Source organism: Cherax quadricarinatus, chromosome 62 (genome assembly GCF_038502225.1).
Source record: "Cherax quadricarinatus isolate ZL_2023a chromosome 62, ASM3850222v1, whole genome shotgun sequence".
NCBI lineage: Eukaryota > Metazoa > Arthropoda > Malacostraca > Decapoda > Parastacidae > Cherax > Cherax quadricarinatus.
In genome coordinates, this window is record NC_091353.1 from 20,124,346 (window position 1) to 20,145,080 (window position 20,735).

A 20,735-nucleotide genomic window follows, 5' to 3' on the forward strand; every position below is an offset into this window, starting at 1 on the left:
TTTACATTTGAAAACGTGTAAAAAAAAGCTTTTATCTACATTTTTTTTTTGTTATATTTGAAAATATGTAAAAAAAAGTAGATCTACTTTTGTAGCACTACGAATTTGAACGTTGATCTGTTTGGACCGTTTAAGGGTTAAAAAGGGAGTGTTAATATGACATTACATCAGTGAATCCTTGGTGTTTGCTGCACTGTTTGCTCTAGCTGGCGCTCAGTTTAACTGGCGCTCCCACAAGGTTCTATGTGGTCCCAGATTTTTTTAATATGTTAAGACCCATTCTATGCTGGCCAGGCATCTCAGGTCAGTTGTGCCAGATTTGGGGGCAGGAAAAATAAAATGTTTATATACGTTTGGGGTGCTAGCGGTAAGAACATATATATTCATATGGACCATTTATGGGTTAAATGTTTATACAGTAGTGTACTGTATATTGAAATAAACAGATTAGAGAAAATCAGCTCTTAATATACATTATTTAGGTATGAATACTGGTCAGAGAGCCCGTCATAAGTCCGAGGTGTCTGTAAATGAGTACATTGGTAAGTGAGGAGAGGCTGTATTATTATATTTGTGTGTAGTTCTAAATCTGTGGATCATTCAGCTCAAGAAGTAATAGAAGTTTTATCCTCTGTTTACTAAATGCAAGGTAGATGTGCTTCCTAGTTGTAGTCAAATTGTGCATAGTTGCTACAAAAATGAATACTCTACCATAATAAAAGTGAGATTGCATACTTTGAATTTTTCAGGTGAGGTTGAATTTCACCATCTTCCTTTTGAAATGCGAATATTAGTGCGTCAGTTTGTGGTTTGTATTCATAGCCTCCTTCAGGGAATGAATGCTAGAGAGGAAGTATACACTGTGGGACATACTTCGCGGATAATAGGAACTGAACTCGATACTTTTAACCCTGCTAGACAAAGAAGGAAGGCAAGTAAAATAAAGAAAGTACAGTAAAATAAAAAAAAACTATTTCTTATGAGCCATTCAAAAAATTTAAAGTGATTATACAATCCAGTTGATTGCATTTTTGTATTATTGTTAACACATCGGCCGATTCCCACCAAGGCAGGGTGGCCCGAAAAACAAAAACCTTCATCATCATTCACTCCATCACTGTCATGCCAGAGGGGTGCTTTACACTACAGTTATAAAACTGCAACATTAACACCCCTCCTTCAGAGTGCAGACACTGTACTTTCCCATCTCCAGGACTCAAGTCCAGCCTGCCAGTTTCCCTGAATCCCTTCATAAATGTTACTTTGCTCGCTCTCCAACAGCACGTCAAATATTACAAACCATTTGTCTCCATTCGCTCCTATCAAATACGCTCACGCATGCTTGCTGGAAGTCCCAGCCCCTCGCACACAAAACCTCTTTTACCCCCTCCCTCCAGCCTTTCCTAGGCCAACCCCTACCCTGCCATCCCTCCACTATAGATTTATTCACTCTCGAAGTCATTCTGTTTTGTTTCATTTTCTCTACATGTCCAAACCACCTCAACAACCCCTCCTCAGCCCTCTGGATAATAGTTTTGGTAATCCCACACCTTCTCCTAATTTCCAAACTACGAATTCTCTGCATTATATTCACACCACACATTGCCCTCAGACATGACATCTCCACTGCCTCCAGCCTTCTCCTTGTTGCAACATTCATCACCCATGCTTCACACCCATATAAGAGCGTTGGTATAACTATACTCTCATACATTACACTCTTTGCTTCCATGGACAAAGTTCTTTGTCTCCACAGACTCCTAAGTGCACCACTCACCCTTTTTCCTTCATCAATTCTATGATTCACCTCATCCTTCATAGACCCATCTGCTGACACATCCACTCCTAAATATCTGAATACATTCACTTCCTCCATACTCTCCCCCCAATCTCATATCCAATCTTTCGTCACCTAATCTTTTCGTTATCCTCATCACCTTACTCTTAACTATATTCACTTTTAATTTTCTTCTTTTACATACCCTACCAAATTCATCCACGAACATCTGCAACTTCTCTTCAGAATCTCCCAAAAGCACAGTGTCATCAGCAAAGAGCAACTGTGTAAAGTAAAAGGACACAAGTGCAACTTATGTGACATTTTATTGTGGCAACGTTTCGCTCTCCAGGAGCTTTGTCAAGCCGTTACAAACAGTACATGGACACAGAGGGTATATATAGGCTCAGAGTGAGGTGCAATACTAGTGGTGGTAGTAGTAGTAGTAGTACTGTAGTGATATAAGTAGTAGTAGTAGTAATAATACAATATGTTAGAACAATTAACTTGCACATGAGTAAAAGGATATACAGTGGTCCCTCAATAATCGTCCGGCCTGAAAGTCGTCCATTTCGGAAATAGTCCTGTTTTTTCGTCGAAATATTGGCTCGGAAATGGTCCGGTAACTCGCTAATAGTCCTTCGTCCCGGACGCATACTCATGGTCTGAGCCACCTCGAGCCGCCTCGGCCTTTCCTTCCCAGCCAGTGTGCCATTGTTTACCAGTGAGCGACGGTCCCCTCACGTGCTCCAGCAAAATATTTCATAATATTTCATTTAGTGCTTGCAAGTTATTTAAGTGCTAAATAAGCTACCATGGCTCCAAAGAAAGCTCCTAGTGCCAAGCCTTTGGTAAAGAAGGTGAGAAATATGATTGAATTTAAGAAAAACATCATTGAACAATATGATAGTGGCGTACGTGTGGGCGAACTGGCCAGGATGTATAACAAATCCCGTACAACCATATCTTCCATCATAGCCAAGAAAAAGGAAATCAAGGACGCTGTTGTTGCAAAGGGGGTAAATATGCTGACAAAAATGAGATCACCAGTACTCGAAGATGTTGAGAAGTTGTTATTGGTGTGGATAAATGAGAAACAATTAGCAGGAGATAGTCTTATGACGTCGCTTATTTGTGAAAAGGCTAGGCAGTTGCATGACGATTTGGTAAAGAAACTGCCTGCAACTAGTGATGATGTGAGTGAATTTAAGGCCAACAAAGGCTGGTTTGAGAGATTTAAGAAGCGTACTGGCATACACAGTGTGGTAAGGCATGGTGAGGCTGCCAGTTCGGACCACAAGGCGGCTGAAAAATTATTATTTATTTTTTTTATTATCACACTGGCCGATTCCCACCAAGGCAGGGTGGCCCGAAAAAGAAAAACTTTCACCATCATTCACTCCATCACTGTCTTGCCAGAAGGGTGCTTTACACTACAGTTTTTAAACTGCAACATTAACACCCCTCCTTCAGAGTGCAGGCACTGTACTTCCCATCTCCAGGACTCAAGTCCGGCCTGCCGGTTTCCCTGAATCCCTTCATAAACGTTACTTTGCTCACACTCCAACAGCACGTCAAGTATTAAAAACCATTTGTCTCCATTCACTCCTATCAAACACGCTCACGCATGCCTGCTGGAAGTCCAAGCCCCTCGCACACAAAACCTCCTTTACCCCCTCCCTCCAACCCTTCCTAGGCCGACCCCTACCCTGCCTTCCTTCCACTACAGACTGATACACTCTTGAAGTCATTCTGTTTCGCTCCATTCTCTCTACATGTCCGAACCACCTCAACAACCCTTCCTCAGCCCTCTGGACAACAGTTTTGGTAATCCCGCACCTCCTCCTAACTTCCAAACTACGAATTCTCTGCATTATATTCACACCACACATTGCCCTCAGACATGACATCTCCACTGCCTCCAGCCTTCTCCTCGCTGCAACATTCATCACCCACGCTTCACACCCATATAAGAGCGTTGGTAAAACTATACTCTCATACATTCCCCTCTTTGCCTCCAAGGACAAAGTTCTTTGTCTCCACAGACTCCTAAGTGCACCACTCACTCTTTTTCCCTCATCAATTCTATGATTCACCTCATCTTTCATAGACCCATCCGCTGACACGTCCACTCCCAAATATCTGAATACGTTCACCTCCTCCATACTCTCTCCCTCCAATCTGATATTCAATCTTTCATCACCTAATCTTTTTGTTATCCTCATAACCTTACTCTTTCCTGTATTCACCTTTAATTTTCTTCTTTTGCACACCCTACCAAATTCATCCACCAATCTCTGCAACTTCTCTTCAGAATCTCCCAAGAGCACAGTGTCATCAGCAAAGAGCAGCTGTGACAACTCCCACTTTGTGTGTGATTCTTTATCTTTTAACTCCACGCCTCTTGCCAAGACCCTCGCATTTACTTCTCTTACAACCCCATCTATAAATATATTAAACAACCACGGTGACATCACACATCCTTGTCTAAGGCCTACTTTTACTGGGAAAAAATTTCCCTCTTTCCTACATACTCTAACTTGAGCCTCACTATCCTCGTAAAAACTCTTCACTGCTTTCAGTAACCTACCTCCTACACCATACACTTGCAACATCTGCCACATTGCCCCCCTATCCACCCTGTCATACGCCTTTTCCAAATCCATAAATGCCACAAAGACCTCTTTAGCCTTATCTATATACTGTTCACTTATATGTTTCACTGTAAACACCTGGTCCACACACCCCCTACCTTTCCTAAAGCCTCCTTGTTCATCTGCTATCCTATTCTCCGTCTTACTCTTAATTCTTTCAATTATAACTCTACCATACACTTTACCAGGTACACTCAACAGACTTATCCCCCTATAATTTTTGCACTCTCTTTTATCCCCTTTGTTTTTATACAAAGGAACTATGCATGCTCCCTGCCAATCCCTATGTACCTTTCCCTCTTCCATACATTTATTAAATAATTGCACCAACCACTCCAAAACTATATCCCCACCTGCTTTTAACATTTCTATCTTTATCCCATCAATCCCGGCTGCCTTACCCCCTTTCATTTTACCTACTGCCTCACGAACTTCCCCCACACTCACAACTGGTTCTTCCTCACTCCTACAAGATGTTATTCCTCCTTGCCCTATACACGAAATCACAGCTTCCCTATCTTCATCAACATTTAACAATTCCTCAAAATATTCCCTCCATCTTCCCAATACCTCTAACTCTCCATTTAATAACTCTCCTCTCCTATTTTTAACTGACAAATCCATTTGTTCTCTAGGCTTTCTTAACTTGTTAATCTCACTCCAAAACTTTTTCTTATTTTCAACAAAATTTGTTGATAACATCTCACCCACTCTCTCATTTGCTCTCTTTTTACATTGCTTCACCACTCTCTTAACCTCTCTCTCTTTCTCCATATACTCTTCCCTCCTTGCATCACTTCTACTTTGTAAAAACTTCTCATATGCTAACTTTTTCTCCCTTACTACTCTCTTTACATCATCATTCCACCAATCGCTCCTCTTCCCTCCTGCACCCACTTTCCTGTAACCACAAACTTCTGCTGAACACTCTAACACTACATTTTTAAACCTACCCCATACCTCTTCGACCCCATTGCCTATGCTCTCATTAGCCCATCTATCCTCCAATAGCTGTTTATATCTTACCCTAACTGCCTCTTCTTTTAGTTTATAAACCTTCACCTCTCTCTTCCCTGATGCTTCTATTCTCCTTGTATCCCATCTACCTTTTACTCTCAGTGTAGCTACAACTAGAAAGTGATCTGATATATCTGTGGCCCCTCTATAAACATGTACATCCTGAAGTCTACTCAACAGTCTTTTATCTACCAATACATAATCCCACAAACTACTGTCATTTCGCCCTACATCATATCGTGTATACTTATTTATCCTCTTTTTCTTAAAATATGTATTACCTATAACTAAACCCCTTTCTATACAAAGTTCAATCAAAGGGCTCCCATTATCATTTACACCTGGCACCCCAAACTTACCTACCACACCCTCTCTAAAAGTTTCTCCTACTTTAGCATTCAGGTCCCCTACCACAATTACTCTCTCACTTTGTTCAAAGGCTCCTATACATTCACTTAACATCTCCCAAAATCTCTCTCTCTCCTCTGCATTCCTCTCTTCTCCAGGTGCATACACCTGTGCATGAATTCAAGGAGTACATAAACAGTGAAGGACTGAAACCTGAACAAGTGTTCAATTGTGATGAAACAGGCCTCTTTTGGAAGAAAATGCCAAAGAGGACCTACATTACTCAGGAAAAAAAGGTGCTGCCAGGACACAAGCCTATGAAAGACAGGCTGACGCTAATGTTCTGTGCTAATGCTAGTGGGGATTTCAAAGTGAAGCCGTTACTAGTGTACCATTCTGAAAATCCCAGAGTGTTAAGAAAAACAATGTTATGAAGAGTAAATTGTGTGTGTTTTGGAAATCTAATAGTAAGGCATGGGTCACGAGGAAAATTTTTGTAGAGTGGTTCAATGAAGTGTTTGGCCCTAGTGTGAAGAATTACCTCCTGGAAAAGAAATTGGATCTCAAGTGCCTCCTAGTAATGGGCAATGCAACTACTCATCCTCCAAACTTGGATGACCTAATTCTGAAGGAGTTTGGGTTCCTCATAGTAAAGTTCTTGGCCCCAAATACCACTCCTCTCCTCCAGCCCATGGACCAGCAGGTCATTGCAAACTTTAAAAAGCTCTGCACCAAAGCAATGTTTGAAAGGTGCTTGAATGTGACCTCAGACACTCACTTGACCCTACAAGATTTTTGGAAAGAACATTTCAGTATTCTCCATTGCGTAAGCCTTATAGGTAAGGCTTGGGAGGGAGTGACTACCAGGACTTTGAACTCTGGTTGGAGAAAATTGTGGCCAGATTGTGTCCACAAGAGGGATTTTGAAGGGTTTGGGGCTGACCCTGATGAGCCTATGTCAGTTGTTAAATCCATTGTGGCACTGGGGAGTTTTATGGGGTTGGATGTGAGTTTGGAGGATGTGGAAGAGTTGGTGGAGGACCGCAACGAAGAGCTAACCACTGAGGAGCTGCAAGCAGGAACAGCAACAGATCGCAGCTCAGAATCTTGCTGCAGAGGAGGAGGAAGAGAGATGGAGGAAGGTGCCTTCTTCAGAAATTAAGGAGATTTTTGAAATGTGGGGTAGGATGGAAAGATTTTTGGAGAAACATCACCCAGAGAAGGATGTTGCAAGCCATATCGGCAACTTGTACAGTGACAGAGTCTTGGCCCATTTTAGGGAAGTTTTAAAGAGACGCCAGAAACAGGGCTCTCTGGACAGTTTTTTGTGAGACAGGACTCCAGTGACTCTCAAGGTGGTCCTAGTGGCATTAAGAAACAGAGAAGAGAAGTAACCCCAGAAAAGCAATTGGTACCCGAGGTGTTGATGGAAGGGGATTCCCCTTCCAAACTATAAACAATCCACTCTCTCTCCTCCTCCAGTCTCCCATACACTAAGAAGAATCTCCAATAAAGGTAAGTGTTATGCTGTTAATGTTTCATTCATCATTTCCCATTGTATTGTTTATGTACTACATGAATATTTCATGTAAAAAAAAAAATTTGTTTTAATACTTCTGGGTGTCAGGAACGGATTAATTGAATTTACATTATTTCTTATGGGGAAAATTGATTCGTAAATCGTCCATTTCGATAATAGTCCCACTTCCAGGAACGGATTATGGACGATTATTGAGGGACCACTGTAAAAGCTATTACTTGGGAAACATAAAAATAGGTTAGACAAATATTTCTATTGGAGGCTGGATAGGGAAGGCCTGTTTCAATGTTCATTCTCTGTAATGTGCTTGTGTAGTATTAACAAGAGACTATGTGATGGCAGGGTTTACTGTTTTCAGGAGGATTCTTGCTAAGACTTCGGAGATGGTGAAGCTGCCTTTGTTTTGTCTAATTGTATTAGAAACAGCTATTAGTGAAGATTCAAGGCACTTGCGTCTGCGGAAATTAGTTTCTTTGATCACTAGTTGAGCGTCCCTGAACTTCATGAGATGATTGGTGGAATTTCGGTGTCGTACACAAGCGTTGTTCAACACCAAAATTCCACCAATCATCTCATGAAGTTCAGGGACGCCCAACTAGTGATCAAAGAAACTAATTTCCACAGACGCAAGTGCCTCAAATCAGCACTAATAGCTGTTTCTAATACAATTAAACAAAACAAAGGCAGCTTCACCATCTCTGAAGACTTAGCCTTCATCATTCCACCAATCACTCCTCTTTCCTTCTGCCCCCACCCTCCTATAACCACAAACTTCTGCCCCACATTCTAATACTGCATTTTTAAAACTATTCCAACCCTCTTCAACCCCCCCCATGTTATAGGATAAAAAAAAAATTTAGGGTCAGTACTTACTGAGATAAGTTGGCTCTGGATGCTCACCTGACAGCAACAATAGACTGCTGCTGCTTGCAGAAGTGTTGCGATTTACCTTTTTTCTTGTTTTTATTTTAATTTATAAATTTTTTAGGTTCTGATAATTACAATTTATAATAGTTCTTATGATTTCATAGCCAATCTTTGTTCTGACACTAATATTAGGTACTGAAATAGTACTCAAATAGTCACAATCACTTGGGTCATTTACTATTGTCTAGATATATATGCAAAGCATTTATAGGTCCCAGCAATGTTTTAGACACCTGGAGCATGCCTTGAAGCATGGTGTTATGAAAAGCATTCATATACTGTTGACAGCCCAGTGACATTTGATAAATGTGATTGCTCCAGCTAACCCTCGCTGTATTTGTTATCACTGTTACACACAAACATGTCTTGTCTGTCTGTCTTTCTGTCTGTCTGTCTGTCTACCTATCTGCCTGTCTGTTTGTCTCTGCTTATCTGTCTGCCTGTGTGTGCCTGGAGTATATATCAAACTCCTTGAAGAATGGTGTTATGACAACTGTTGACAGCTCAGTGACACTTGATAAATGGGTACTTGGGGAACCCTGGCTTTACTTGTTTTCACTGATACACACAAACACGTCTGTCTGTCTGTCTGTCTCTGTCTTTGCCTGGAATTTTTGGGTTATCCTAGGTAATTTACACTATGTATAATAACTGGATTTATGTGTATATGTGAGAGAGAGAGACAGAGATAGACAGAGATATGGATAGACAGAGATATAGACAGATAGAGATATAGACAGATTCAGAGATATAGACAAATAGAGATATAGACAGAGACACAGTCAGAGACAGCCAAAGCCAGTCAAAGCCAGCCAGCCAGCTAACCAGCTGGCCAGCCTGCTGAATACATAAGAACATAAGAAAGAACGAACACTGCAGCAGGCCTACTGGCCCATGCAAGGCAGGTCCATTTCACCCCCCCACCCTCTTCCGGCTTAGACCAATGACCCACCTAGTCAGGTCATATATACTGAAGGAAGGAGCACGACATCAGACCTAGTGGCACAAGCTAGTCAGGTCCAACTCACACCCACCCACACTCACTCATGTATTTATCTAACCTATTTTTACTTTCCTTTAAAAAGTGGAGTGTTAATGCAACATGGCATCACTGAATCCCTGGTGTTTGCCACACTATTTGCTCTAGCTGGAGCTCACTTGAACTAGTGCTCCTACAAGGTACTAAGTGGTCCCAGATTTTTTTATTACTGTGCACACTGAGTGCGCAGACAGTCTTTCATGTCTAAGTGACTCAACCCTATTGCGCCAAATTTGAAGGAATTAAAAATAAAATGTAGATCTACATTCGAAGCGCTAAGCGTACAAACGTAGATCTACATTTGGACAGTTTAAGGGTTAAAATATAGCAATATTGCATGCACCAGGCACTAATATACAAAGAAGAAATGCATTTATTCTAAAATCAATGAATAAAAAAATTCAAAATAAATATTGTACTCTTAATTTAATATAATTTATGTTCTATTGACAGAATCATGTTCATTCCATGTTTACACACTGTAGATGCAGATCTAATGCTTCCATTAAAATTGGGATTGATAGAAAAAGTATACGTACTAGTCTTTTCTAGAAAGCAACTTGCATCTCCAATACAATGTGGTTGTAAATGAGAAAAGGAGGTGTACTTAGTGTAAAAATTTATTAGTGACTGATTTCTGGGGAAAAGTATTATTATTGCTGATCAAAGGACAACTTTACATTTACAGGTCTCCCTCAACATTCGCGTTTTCAGCTTTCGCGGGCTTCACACATTCGCGAATTCCCAGCCGCCAAATCATATTTATGTTGAGGACTTTGAAGTTGATGAACTACATTGATAGAGGCATAATTCTCTACAAAACTCTGTAGAGATGAAGAAATGGTCTCAGTTGCCAATCACAATGTTCTTCACAAGAAAGCTTGCCTCAGGCCTACTGCAGTGTTCCTCCTTTCTTATGTTCTTATTGTTAGGGTAGCATTGAAAATTGGGGTGGGCAAATGTTCTGCTAGTGGGATGGATTGTGAAGGACCTGCCTAGTATTGGAAATCAGGCCTACTGCAGTGTTCTTCCTTTCTTATGTTCATGTTCTTATAACCACACTAGACAGACTGTTCCACTCATCAACCTAAGAACATGTTGTGCAAGAAAGGTATAAAATACTGACAAGATGAAAGTTAAGACACATGTGCAACAACTGGTTATCTTTATTGTAGACGTTTCGCCATCCAGTGGCTTTATCAATACAGATTCTAGGACATAATTAGAAGACAGTAGAACTATATACAAAAGATATATAAATGCCAGTCTTCTTGCCTTTGCCCCAGAATCTACCATCACGGTGCTCTCAACACCAACTCCAAGGCTGAGGGACTGATTACCTCATCTTTTGTATATAGTTTTACTGTCTTTTAATTATGTCCTAGAATCTGTATTGATAAAGCCACTGGATGACAAAATGTCTACAATAAAGATAACCAGTTGTTGTACATGTGTCTTTCATCTTGTCGGTATTTTATACCTTTCTTGCACAACTTGTCAGTCACTGCAACATCATGGAATCATGGTTCAGAGGACATCTACAAGACCTTCATCATGGCTACTACAACTAACCCATCCCTTTGGGTAGGACCTACTTCCACTGGGGAATTCCGCCTACCGGTGACTATGCCCTTGTCTGCTACATGTCCCTAACCATTGACGCCTATATAAATGCCAGTCTTCTTGCCTTTGCCCAAGAATCTCTACCACCATGGTGCTCTCAACACCACCTCCAAGGCTGAGGGACTGATTACGGTGCTCTCTGTGAATCTTGTGCTCCTTGTGAATCTGAACAAGATGTCCTCTCTTGAGCAACTCTAGCAGCAGCTAAAGGAAGAACTGAGGATGGCTGAGCTTGAGATGCAACGACTGACTGAAGAAAACAAGAAGATTCATAGTAATCCTCCTGCTGAGAATCCTGAAGCCAAGAAAGGAACCTGGAGAGTGGCTGGAAAGCATGGGACAAAGTTAAGGATCAAGAGGATGGTTGGAGACATAGAATCAATGAAGATCCAGGAAACTGTTGTGGAAACATCGAACCCATTCTTTGTGCTACCTGATGAATGTGAGTCGACTACTGGGAACATCACGATGAATGACGCCAAGGAAGGTAAAAACGTTGTTGGGGATAGCCAGGTTAGGTACATGGATAGGGCCTTCTGCTTGAAGGATAGGAGTAGGAGGCCGAGGGTGTGTTTTCCTGGGGCTGGGATAAAGGATATTGTTGGCCGTCTGGATGACATAATGAGAGGTAATGGGAGCAATCCTATTATCTGTCTCAGTGCTGGAGGCAACGATGTTGGCAGACGTAGGAGTGAGGACCTGATTAGCAGGCATAGGTCAGCAAATGGTGTCAATTGCTGGCTGGACAAATACTGGGACTTCTTCTATGGCAGAAATGACATGTTTGCCAGGGATGGGGTTCACTTATCAAGGTCTGGGGTGGGGGCACTGGTAACTGCAGTGAAGGGAGCTGCTAGGGCTATAAACTAGGAATAGTTAGTGGTATGGGTTTTGGCGGGAAAACAGTGAAGTCCAAGTGTAGTAATATGAATACTAGGGGAACTAGTAATAGGCAGAATGAGGTGGATACTGGAAAGCCAGTGGCACTTGGTGACAAGGACAGTAATAGGTTTAGTGGAAAAACAGAAATGAGCAGGAAGGGTAAAGAAAAAGGAGGGTCTTTAAATATACATTATGCTAATACCCATAGTGGTAGGAATAAGATGGACGAGTTGAGATTAGTTGCTAGTGCGGGTAACTTTGATGTATTTGCCATAACTAAGACGTGGTTTAATTCAAAAAGTCAGAACATGCCTGCAGAATGTCACATTCCGGGTTTTAAATTGTTTCAAGTAGATAGAAGTATCGGTAAGGGAGCGGGGTGGCACTGTATGTCCGAGATCACTTGAACTGTTGCGTAAAAACGGGTTTTAAGTCTGAAGTAACACAGAGTCTATTAGGATAGAATTTTCAGAGGGGCATGAAAAATTTATTTTAGGTGTGATATACCGTCCCCCAAACTTAGATAGGGACCAAGGGAGACTACTATGGGAGGAAATTGTTAAAGCCACAAGGAACGATAACGTAGTAATTCTAGGAGACTTTAACTTTAGTCATATTGATTGGAATTTCTTGACTGGGAATTTAAAATCAAACGGCTTTTTAGAAGTAGTTCAGGATTGTTTTTTGAAGCAGTTTGTGACAGAGCCTACAAGGGGAAATAACCTGCTTGACTTGGTTTTTCGCTAACAAGGAACAGAGGAACTCGATACAAGTGATCACAAATCAATTACCTTTAGCATTGAATGGAAGTATGATAGTAGGGATAATTCAGTAATGGTCCCAGATTTTCGCTTAGCAAATTACAATGGGCTTAGACAACACTTATCATCTGTGGACTGGGGTAACGAAGAGAACTATCAGTACGACAGCTTCGTTAACACAATACATGCAGCCCAAAGGACATTTATCCCATATAAGGAAATTAAATCGAATAGAAATGACCCAAAATGGATGAATAATAGGCTCAAATATCTTTTAGGACAGAAAAAAGGAATTTATAGGTGCATCAAATGAGGTGAGAGTCATCTTATGAATCAGTATACATATTGACATTAAGAGGGACGTTAAAAAGGGGATAAGAAAAGCTAAACGGGACTATGAAATTAAAGTTTCTAGGGATTTGAAAACTAACCCAAAAAGTTTTTTCCAGGTTTATAGAACAAAAGTTAGAGATAAGATAGGTCCCCATAAAAATAACTCTGGGCATCTTACTGACAACGAGAATGAAATGTGCTCTATTCTTAATAATTATTTTCTCTCGGCTTTCTCTCAGGAAAACACTAACAATATCCCAGTAATTAATTTTATAGTGGGCCTGAAGATGATAAATTATGCAATATTATAGTCACTAGCGAAATGGTTATCAAACAGATAGACTGATTAAAGCAAAATAAATCCCCGGGCCCTGATGAACTTTTTTCAGGGGTTCTTAAAGAGTGTAAAATGGAACTTTGTGAACCATTGACTAATATTTTTAATATTTCTCTTCAAACAGGTGTAATGTCTGATATGTGGAAGATGGCTAATGTAATTCCTATTTTTAAAGTAGGGGACAAGTCGTTATCATCAAATTACCGCCCAATAAGCCTAACCTCAATTGTAGACAAATTACTAGTCAATTATAGCTGATATTATAAGAAGCCATCTCGATAAGCATAGCTTGATTAATGATACTCAGCATGGATTCACTAGGGGCCATTTCTGCCTAACTAATTCATTAACCTTCTTCAGTAAAGCTTTTGAGGCCGTTGATCATGATAAAGAATTTGATATTGTTTATTTAGATTTTAGTAAGGCTTTTGATAGAGTACCGCACCAGAGATTGTTAAAGAAAGTGGCAGCTCATGGCATTGGGGGAAAAGTGCTGTCATGGATCGAGTCATGGCTCACCAATAGGAAGCAGATAGTATGCTTAAATGGGGTTAAATCCAAATGGGGATCAGTAACAAGTGGCATTCCACATGATCAGTCTTGGGCCCATTGTTGTTTATAATATATATCAATGACCTTGATGAGGGAATTACTAGTGATATGAGCAAATTTACCGATGACACAAAGATAGGTAGGATAATTGATTCAAACGTAGATGTCACGGAACTTAAGGAGGATTTAGACAAAGTCAGTTCCTGGTCAGAAAAGTGGCAGATGCAGTTCACTGTAGATAAATGCACCTTCACTTATGGAATTCGTTGTGACATTCTTGATGGTCTTTGTTGAGGTTTCAGGGAATGACTCACTCACATCTGCCAATGCTTCCTTGGTGCTCATTGTGATGTTTCCAGTAGACAACCCACATTCGTCAGGTAGCACCAAAAATGGGTTGGAAATTTCCACAGTAGTCTTCTGGTTCTTCGTTGTTTCTGCCTCTCCAACAGTCTTCTTGATCCTCAGCTTGGTTCCATGTTGCCCGGCCACTGACCAGGTTCCCCTCTTAACCTGAGGACTTACAACAGGAGGATTACTACGAATCTTCTTGTTCTCCTCCGTTAATCGCCGTATCTCCAGCTTAGCAACCCTAAGCTCCTCTTAGCTGGTGGTAGAGTTGCTCAAGAGAGAAGATCTTGGTTCGGTTTCACAGAGAGCACACAGACAAGTATATAGTTCTACTGTCTTCTAATTATGTCCTAGAATCTGTATTGATAAAGCCACTGGATGGTGAAACGTCTACAATAAAGATATCCAGATGTTGCACATGTGTCTTAACTTTCATATTGTCGGTATTTTATACCTTTCTTGCACAACATGTTCTTAGGTTGATGAGTGGAACAGTCTGTCTAGTATGGTTATAAGAACATGAACATTAGAAAAGAAGAACACTGCAGTAGGCCTGATTTCCAATACTAGGCAGGTCCTTCACAATCCATCCCACTAGAAGAATATTTGCCCACCCCAATTTTCAATGCTACCCTAACAATAAGAACATAAGAAAGGAGGAACACTGCAGTAGGCCTGTTGGCCTCTACTTGGCAGGTCCTTCACAATCCAACCCAATAACAGAATAAATGCTACCCAAGCAATAAGCTTTGATAATTCTATTTACTCATGTGCAAGTCTCACCCCTCTCACTGGTGTATTTATCCAACCTAAATTTGAAACTACCCAAGATTTTAGCTTCGATTGGATCTTGGGTAGCTTTAAAAAGAGATTGGACAAATATATGAATGGGAGGAGCATGTATGTATATACAATACATCCGTATATTTTATGATGTTCTAATGTGTTTTATGATTGTTCGTGGTTCAATAGGTTAAGGAAGCAGTATTTATTAGATTTCCCTACAATATATTGGGGCACCAAACATTTGCGATTTTTCAACATTCACGAGGCTCTTGATCCCCTAACCCTTGCGAATGTTGAGGGAGACCTGTACATTCCATATACTCTTTCCAACCTGAACTCTGAACTTTCTTTCTCTATACAGGTCTCCCTCAACATTCACGTTTTCAACTTTCACGGGCTTCACACATTCGCGAATTCCCAACCGCCAAATTCCCAGCCACCAAATTCCCAGCTGCCAAATCATATTTAAGTTTCCCGCCACCTGCGAGTCCCTACTACCCTCCCTCCGACCCCCACAACTGGCAGCCAGCCCTCCCACCACTCAGTGTGGTGAGTGTTTTGTTTGTTCATTTTTTGCTATTAAACTACAGTATAAATAATGTAAACCCATTCATGACTGCACATTGGAATGGCTATTAGGAAAGATATTAGACGGTGACATCATGTGTTTACTCTTGAACACTGCAAAGAATTAAACACTTCTGCTACAGCTAATAATAACAATAGTAATAATAATAATAATAATAATAATAATAATAATAAATATGATATAATTGAAGAAGGAAATTGTACAAAAATACGAGGGAGTGGTTGACACATTGTCAGTGTGACTTTGTTTATGCTGGAGTAAACATTAGTCTCCCTGCTCTTCCAAACATTTCACAATAATTCATTGTGTTTGGTGCTTGTAGATTGAGTGTGACTGGAGTGGTAGAGGCAGTGATTGAGGCAATGGTATTTAATACCATACATGTTAATAATAATACATTTTTTTTTTTTTCAACAAGTCGGCCGTCTCCCACCGAGGCAGGGTGACCCAAAAAAAAGAAAGAAAATCCCCAAAAAGAAAATACTTTCATCATCATTCAACACTTTCACCACACTCGCACATTATCACTGTTTTTGCAGAGGTGCTCAGGATACAACAGTCTAGAAGCATGCACATATAAAGATACACAACATATCCCTCCAAACTGCCAATATCCCAAACCCCTCCTTTAAAGTGCAGGCATTGTACTTCCCATTTCCAGGACTCAAGTCCGACTATATGAAAATAACCGGTTTCCCTGAATCCCTTCACTAAATATTACCCTGCTCAAACTCCAACAGATCGTCAGGTCCCAAGTACCATTCGTCTCCATTCACTCCTATCTAACACGCTCACGCACGCTCAAGCCCCTTGCCCACAAAACCTCCTTTACCCCCTCTCTTCAACCCTTTCGAGGACGACCCCTACCCCGCCTTCCTTCCCCTATAGATTTATATGCTTTCCATGTCATTCTACTTTGATCCATTCTCTCTAAATGACCAAACCACTTCAACAACCCCTCTTCTGCCCTCTGACTAATACTTTTATTAACTCCACACCTTCTCCTAATTTCCACACTCCGAATTTTCTGCATAATATTTACACCACACATTGCCCTTAAACAGGACATCTCCACTGCCTCCAACCGTCTCCTCGCTGCTGCATTTACCACCCAAGCTTCACACCCATATAAGAGTGTTGGTACTACTATACTTTCATACATTCCCTTCTTTGCCTCCATAGATAACGTTTTTTGACTCCACATATACCTCAACGCACCACTCACCTTTTTTCCCTCATCAATTCTATGATTAACCTCATCCTTCATAAATCCATCCGCCGACACGTCAACTCCCAAGTATCTGAAAACATTCACTTCTTCCATACTCCTCCTCCCCAATTTGATATCCAATTTTTCTTTATCTAAATCATTTGAAACCCTCATCACCTTACTCTTTTCTATGTTCACTTTCAACTTTCTACCTTTACACACATTACCAAACTCATCCACTAACCTTTGCAATTTTTCTTTAGAATCTCCCATAAGCACAGTATCATCAGCAAAAAGTAACTGTGTCAATTCCCATTTTGAATTTGATTCCCCAAAATTTAATCCCACCCCTCTCCCGAACACCCTAGCATTTACTTCCTTTACAACCCCATCTATAAATATATTAAACAACCATGGTGACATTACACATCCCTGTCTAAGACCTACTTTTACCGGGAAGTAGTCTCCCTCTCTTCTACACACCCTAACCTGAGCCTCACTATCCTCATAAAAACTCTTTACAGCATTTAATAACTTACCACCTATTCCATATACTTGCAACATCTGCCACATTGCTCCTCTATCCACTCTATCATATGCCTTTTCTAAATCCATAAATGCAATAAAAACTTCCCTACCTTTATCTAAATACTGTTCACATATATGCTTCAATGTAAACACTTGATCTACACATCCCCTACCCACTCTGAAACCTCCTTGCTCATCCGCAATCCTACATTCTGTCTTAGCTCTAATTCTTTCAATTATAACCCTACCGTACACTTTTCCTGGTATACTCAGTAAGCTTATTCCTCTATAATTTTTACAGTCTCTTTTGTCCCCTTTCCCTTTATATAAAGGGACTATACATGCTCTCCGCCAATCCATAGGTACCTTCCCCTCTTTCATACATTTATTAAACAAAAGTACCAACCACTCCAACACTATATCCCCCCCTGCTTTTAACATTTCTGTCATGATCCCATCAGTTCCAGCTGCTTTACCCCCTTTCATTTTACGTAATGCTTCACGTACCTCCCCCACACTTACATTCTGCTCTTCTTCACTCCTAAAAGATGGTATACCTCCCTGACCAGTGCATGAAATTACTGCCTCTGTTTCTTCATTAACATTTAAAAGTTCCTCAAAATATTCTCGCCATCTACCTAATACCTCCATCTCCCCATCTACTAACTCCCCTACTCTGTTTTTAACTGACAAATCCATATTTTCCCTAGGCTTTCTTAACTTGTTTAACTCACTCCAAAATTTTTTCTTATTTTCATTAAAATTTCTTGACAGTGCCTCTCCCACTCTATCATCTGCTCTCCTTTCGCACTCTCTCACCACTCTCTTTACCTTTATTTTACTCTCCATATACTCTGCTCTTCTTATAACACTTCTGCTTTGTAAAAACCGCTCATAAGCTACCTTTTTCTCTTTTATCACACCCTTTACTTCATCATTCCACCAATCACTCCTCTTTCCTCCTGCCCCCACCCTCCTATAACCACAAACTTCTGCCCCACATTCTAATACTGCATTTTTAAAACTATTCCAACCCTCTTCAAGCCCCCCCACTACTCATCTTTGCACTAGCCCACCTTTCTGCCAATAGTCGCTTATATCTCACCCGAACTTCCTCCTCCCTTAGTTTATACACTTTCACCTCCCTCTTACTTGTTGTTGCCACCTTCCTCTTTTCCCATCTACCTCTTACTCTAACTGTAGCTACAACTAAATAATGATCCGATATATCAGTTGCCCCTCTATAAACATGTACATCCTGGAGCCTACCCATCAACCTTTTATCCACCAATACATAATCTAATAAACTACTTTCATTACGTGCTACATCATACCTTGTATATTTATTTATCCTCTTTTTCATAAAATATGTATTACTTATTACCAAATTTCTTTCTACACATAGCTCAATTAAAGGCTCCCCATTTACATTTACCCCTAGCACCTCAAATTTACCTACTACTCCCTCCATAACATTTTTACCCACTTTAGCATTGAAATCCCCAACCACCATTACTCTCACACTTGATTCAAAACTCCCCACGCATTCACTCAACATTTCCCAAAATCTCTCTCTCTCCTCTACACTTCTCTCTTCTCCAGGTGCATACACGCTTATTATAACCCACTTTTCACATCCAATCTTTATTTTACTCCACATAATCCTTGAATTAATACATTTATAGTCCCTCTTTTCCTGCCATAGCTTATCCTTCAACATTATTGCTACTCCTTCTTTAGCTCTAACTCTATTTGAAACCCCTGACCTAATCCCATGTATTCCTCTCCACTGAAACTCTCCCACCCCCTTCAGCTTTGTTTCACTTAAAGCCAGGACATCCAGCTTCTTCTCATTCATAACATCCACAATCATCTCTTTCTTATCATCTGCACAACATCCACGCACATTCAGACTTCCCACTTTGACAATTTTCTTCTTCTTATTCTTTTTAGTAATCTTTACAGGAAAAGGGGTTACTAGCCCATTGTTCCCAGCATTTTAGTTGACTTTTACAACACACATGGCTTACGGAGGAAAGATTCTTATTCCACTTCCCCATGGATATAAAAGGAAAATTAATAAGACCAAGAACTATTATGATAAAATCAAAGAAAACTCAGGTGAGTGTGTATAAATAAATGTGTACATGTATGTGTAGTGTGACCTAAGTGTAAGTAGAAGTAGCAAGACATACCTGTAATCTTGCATATTTATGAGACAGACAAAAGACATCAGCAATCCTACCATCATGTAAAACAATCACAGGCTTTTGCTTTACACTCACTTGGCAGGATGGTAGTACCTCCCTGGGTGGTTGCTGTCTACCAACCTACTACCTATAATACATGTTAATAATACATGTTATTAATAATATGTACTAATATTATTTATAACATATATGTTATTAAATACATACATGTTAATAATAATACATGTTATTAATAATAACATGTACTATTATTATTTATAACATATATGTTATTAAATACCACTGCCTCAACCACTGAATTATTGTGAAATGTTTGGAAGAGCAGGGAGACTAATGTTCACTCCAGCATAAACAAAGTCACACTGACGATGTGTCAACCACTCCCTCGTATTTTTGTACAATTTCCTTCTTCAATTATATCGTATTTATTATTATTATTATTATTATTATTATTTTTTTTTTTATTATTATTATCACACTGGCCGATTCCCACCAAGGCAGGGTGGCCCGAAAAAGAAAAACTTTCACCATCATTCACTCCATCACTGTCTTGCCAGAGGGGTGCTTTACACTACAGTTTTTAAACTGCAACATTAACACCTCTCCTTCAGAGTGCAGGCACTGTACTTCCCATCTCCAGGACTCAAGTCCGGCCTGCCGGTTTCCCTGAACCCCTTCATAAATGTTACTTTGCTCACACTCCAACAGCACGTCAAGTATTAAAAACCATTTGTCTCCATTCACTTCTATCAAACATGCTCATGCATACCTGCTGGAAGTCCAAGCCCCTCGCACACAAAACCTCCTTTACCCCCTCCCTCCAACCTTTCCTAGGCCGACCCCTACCCCGCCTTCCTTCCACTACAGACTGATACACTCTTGAAGTTATTCTGTTTCGCTCCATTCTCTCTACATGTCCGAACCACCTCAACAACCCTTCCTCAGCCCTCTGGACAACAGTTTTGGTAATCCCGCACCTCCTCCTAACTTCCAAACTACGAATTCTCTGCATTATATTCACACCACACATTGCCCTCAGACATGACATCTCCACTGCCTCCAGCCTTCTCCTCGCTGCAACATTCATCACCCATGCTTCACACCCATATAAGAGCGTTGGTAAAACTATACTCTCATACATTCCCCTCTTTGCCTCCAAGGACAAAGTTCTTTGTCTCCACAGACTCCTAAGTGCACCACTCACTCTTTTTCACTCATCAATTCTATGATTCACCTCATCTTTCATAGACCCATCCGCTGACACGTCCACT

General features: G+C 40.4%; 1 protein-coding gene across 5 annotated transcripts in view; it reads left to right on the forward strand.

Moving 5' to 3' along the window:
- LOC128691603 (sec1 family domain-containing protein 2-like) overlaps positions 1–20,735 on the forward strand; it is a gene marked incomplete at its 3' end in the record, with an annotated part of 115,605 nt that overhangs the window by 56,436 nt on the left and 38,434 nt on the right. For 4 of the 5 annotated variants that reach the window (XM_070098481.1, XM_070098482.1, XM_070098480.1 and 1 more), the window contains 1 exon segment: positions 750–935. In XM_070098481.1, coding sequence (XP_069954582.1) covers positions 750–935 — 186 coding nt within the window. 5 annotated transcript variants of the gene reach the window in all.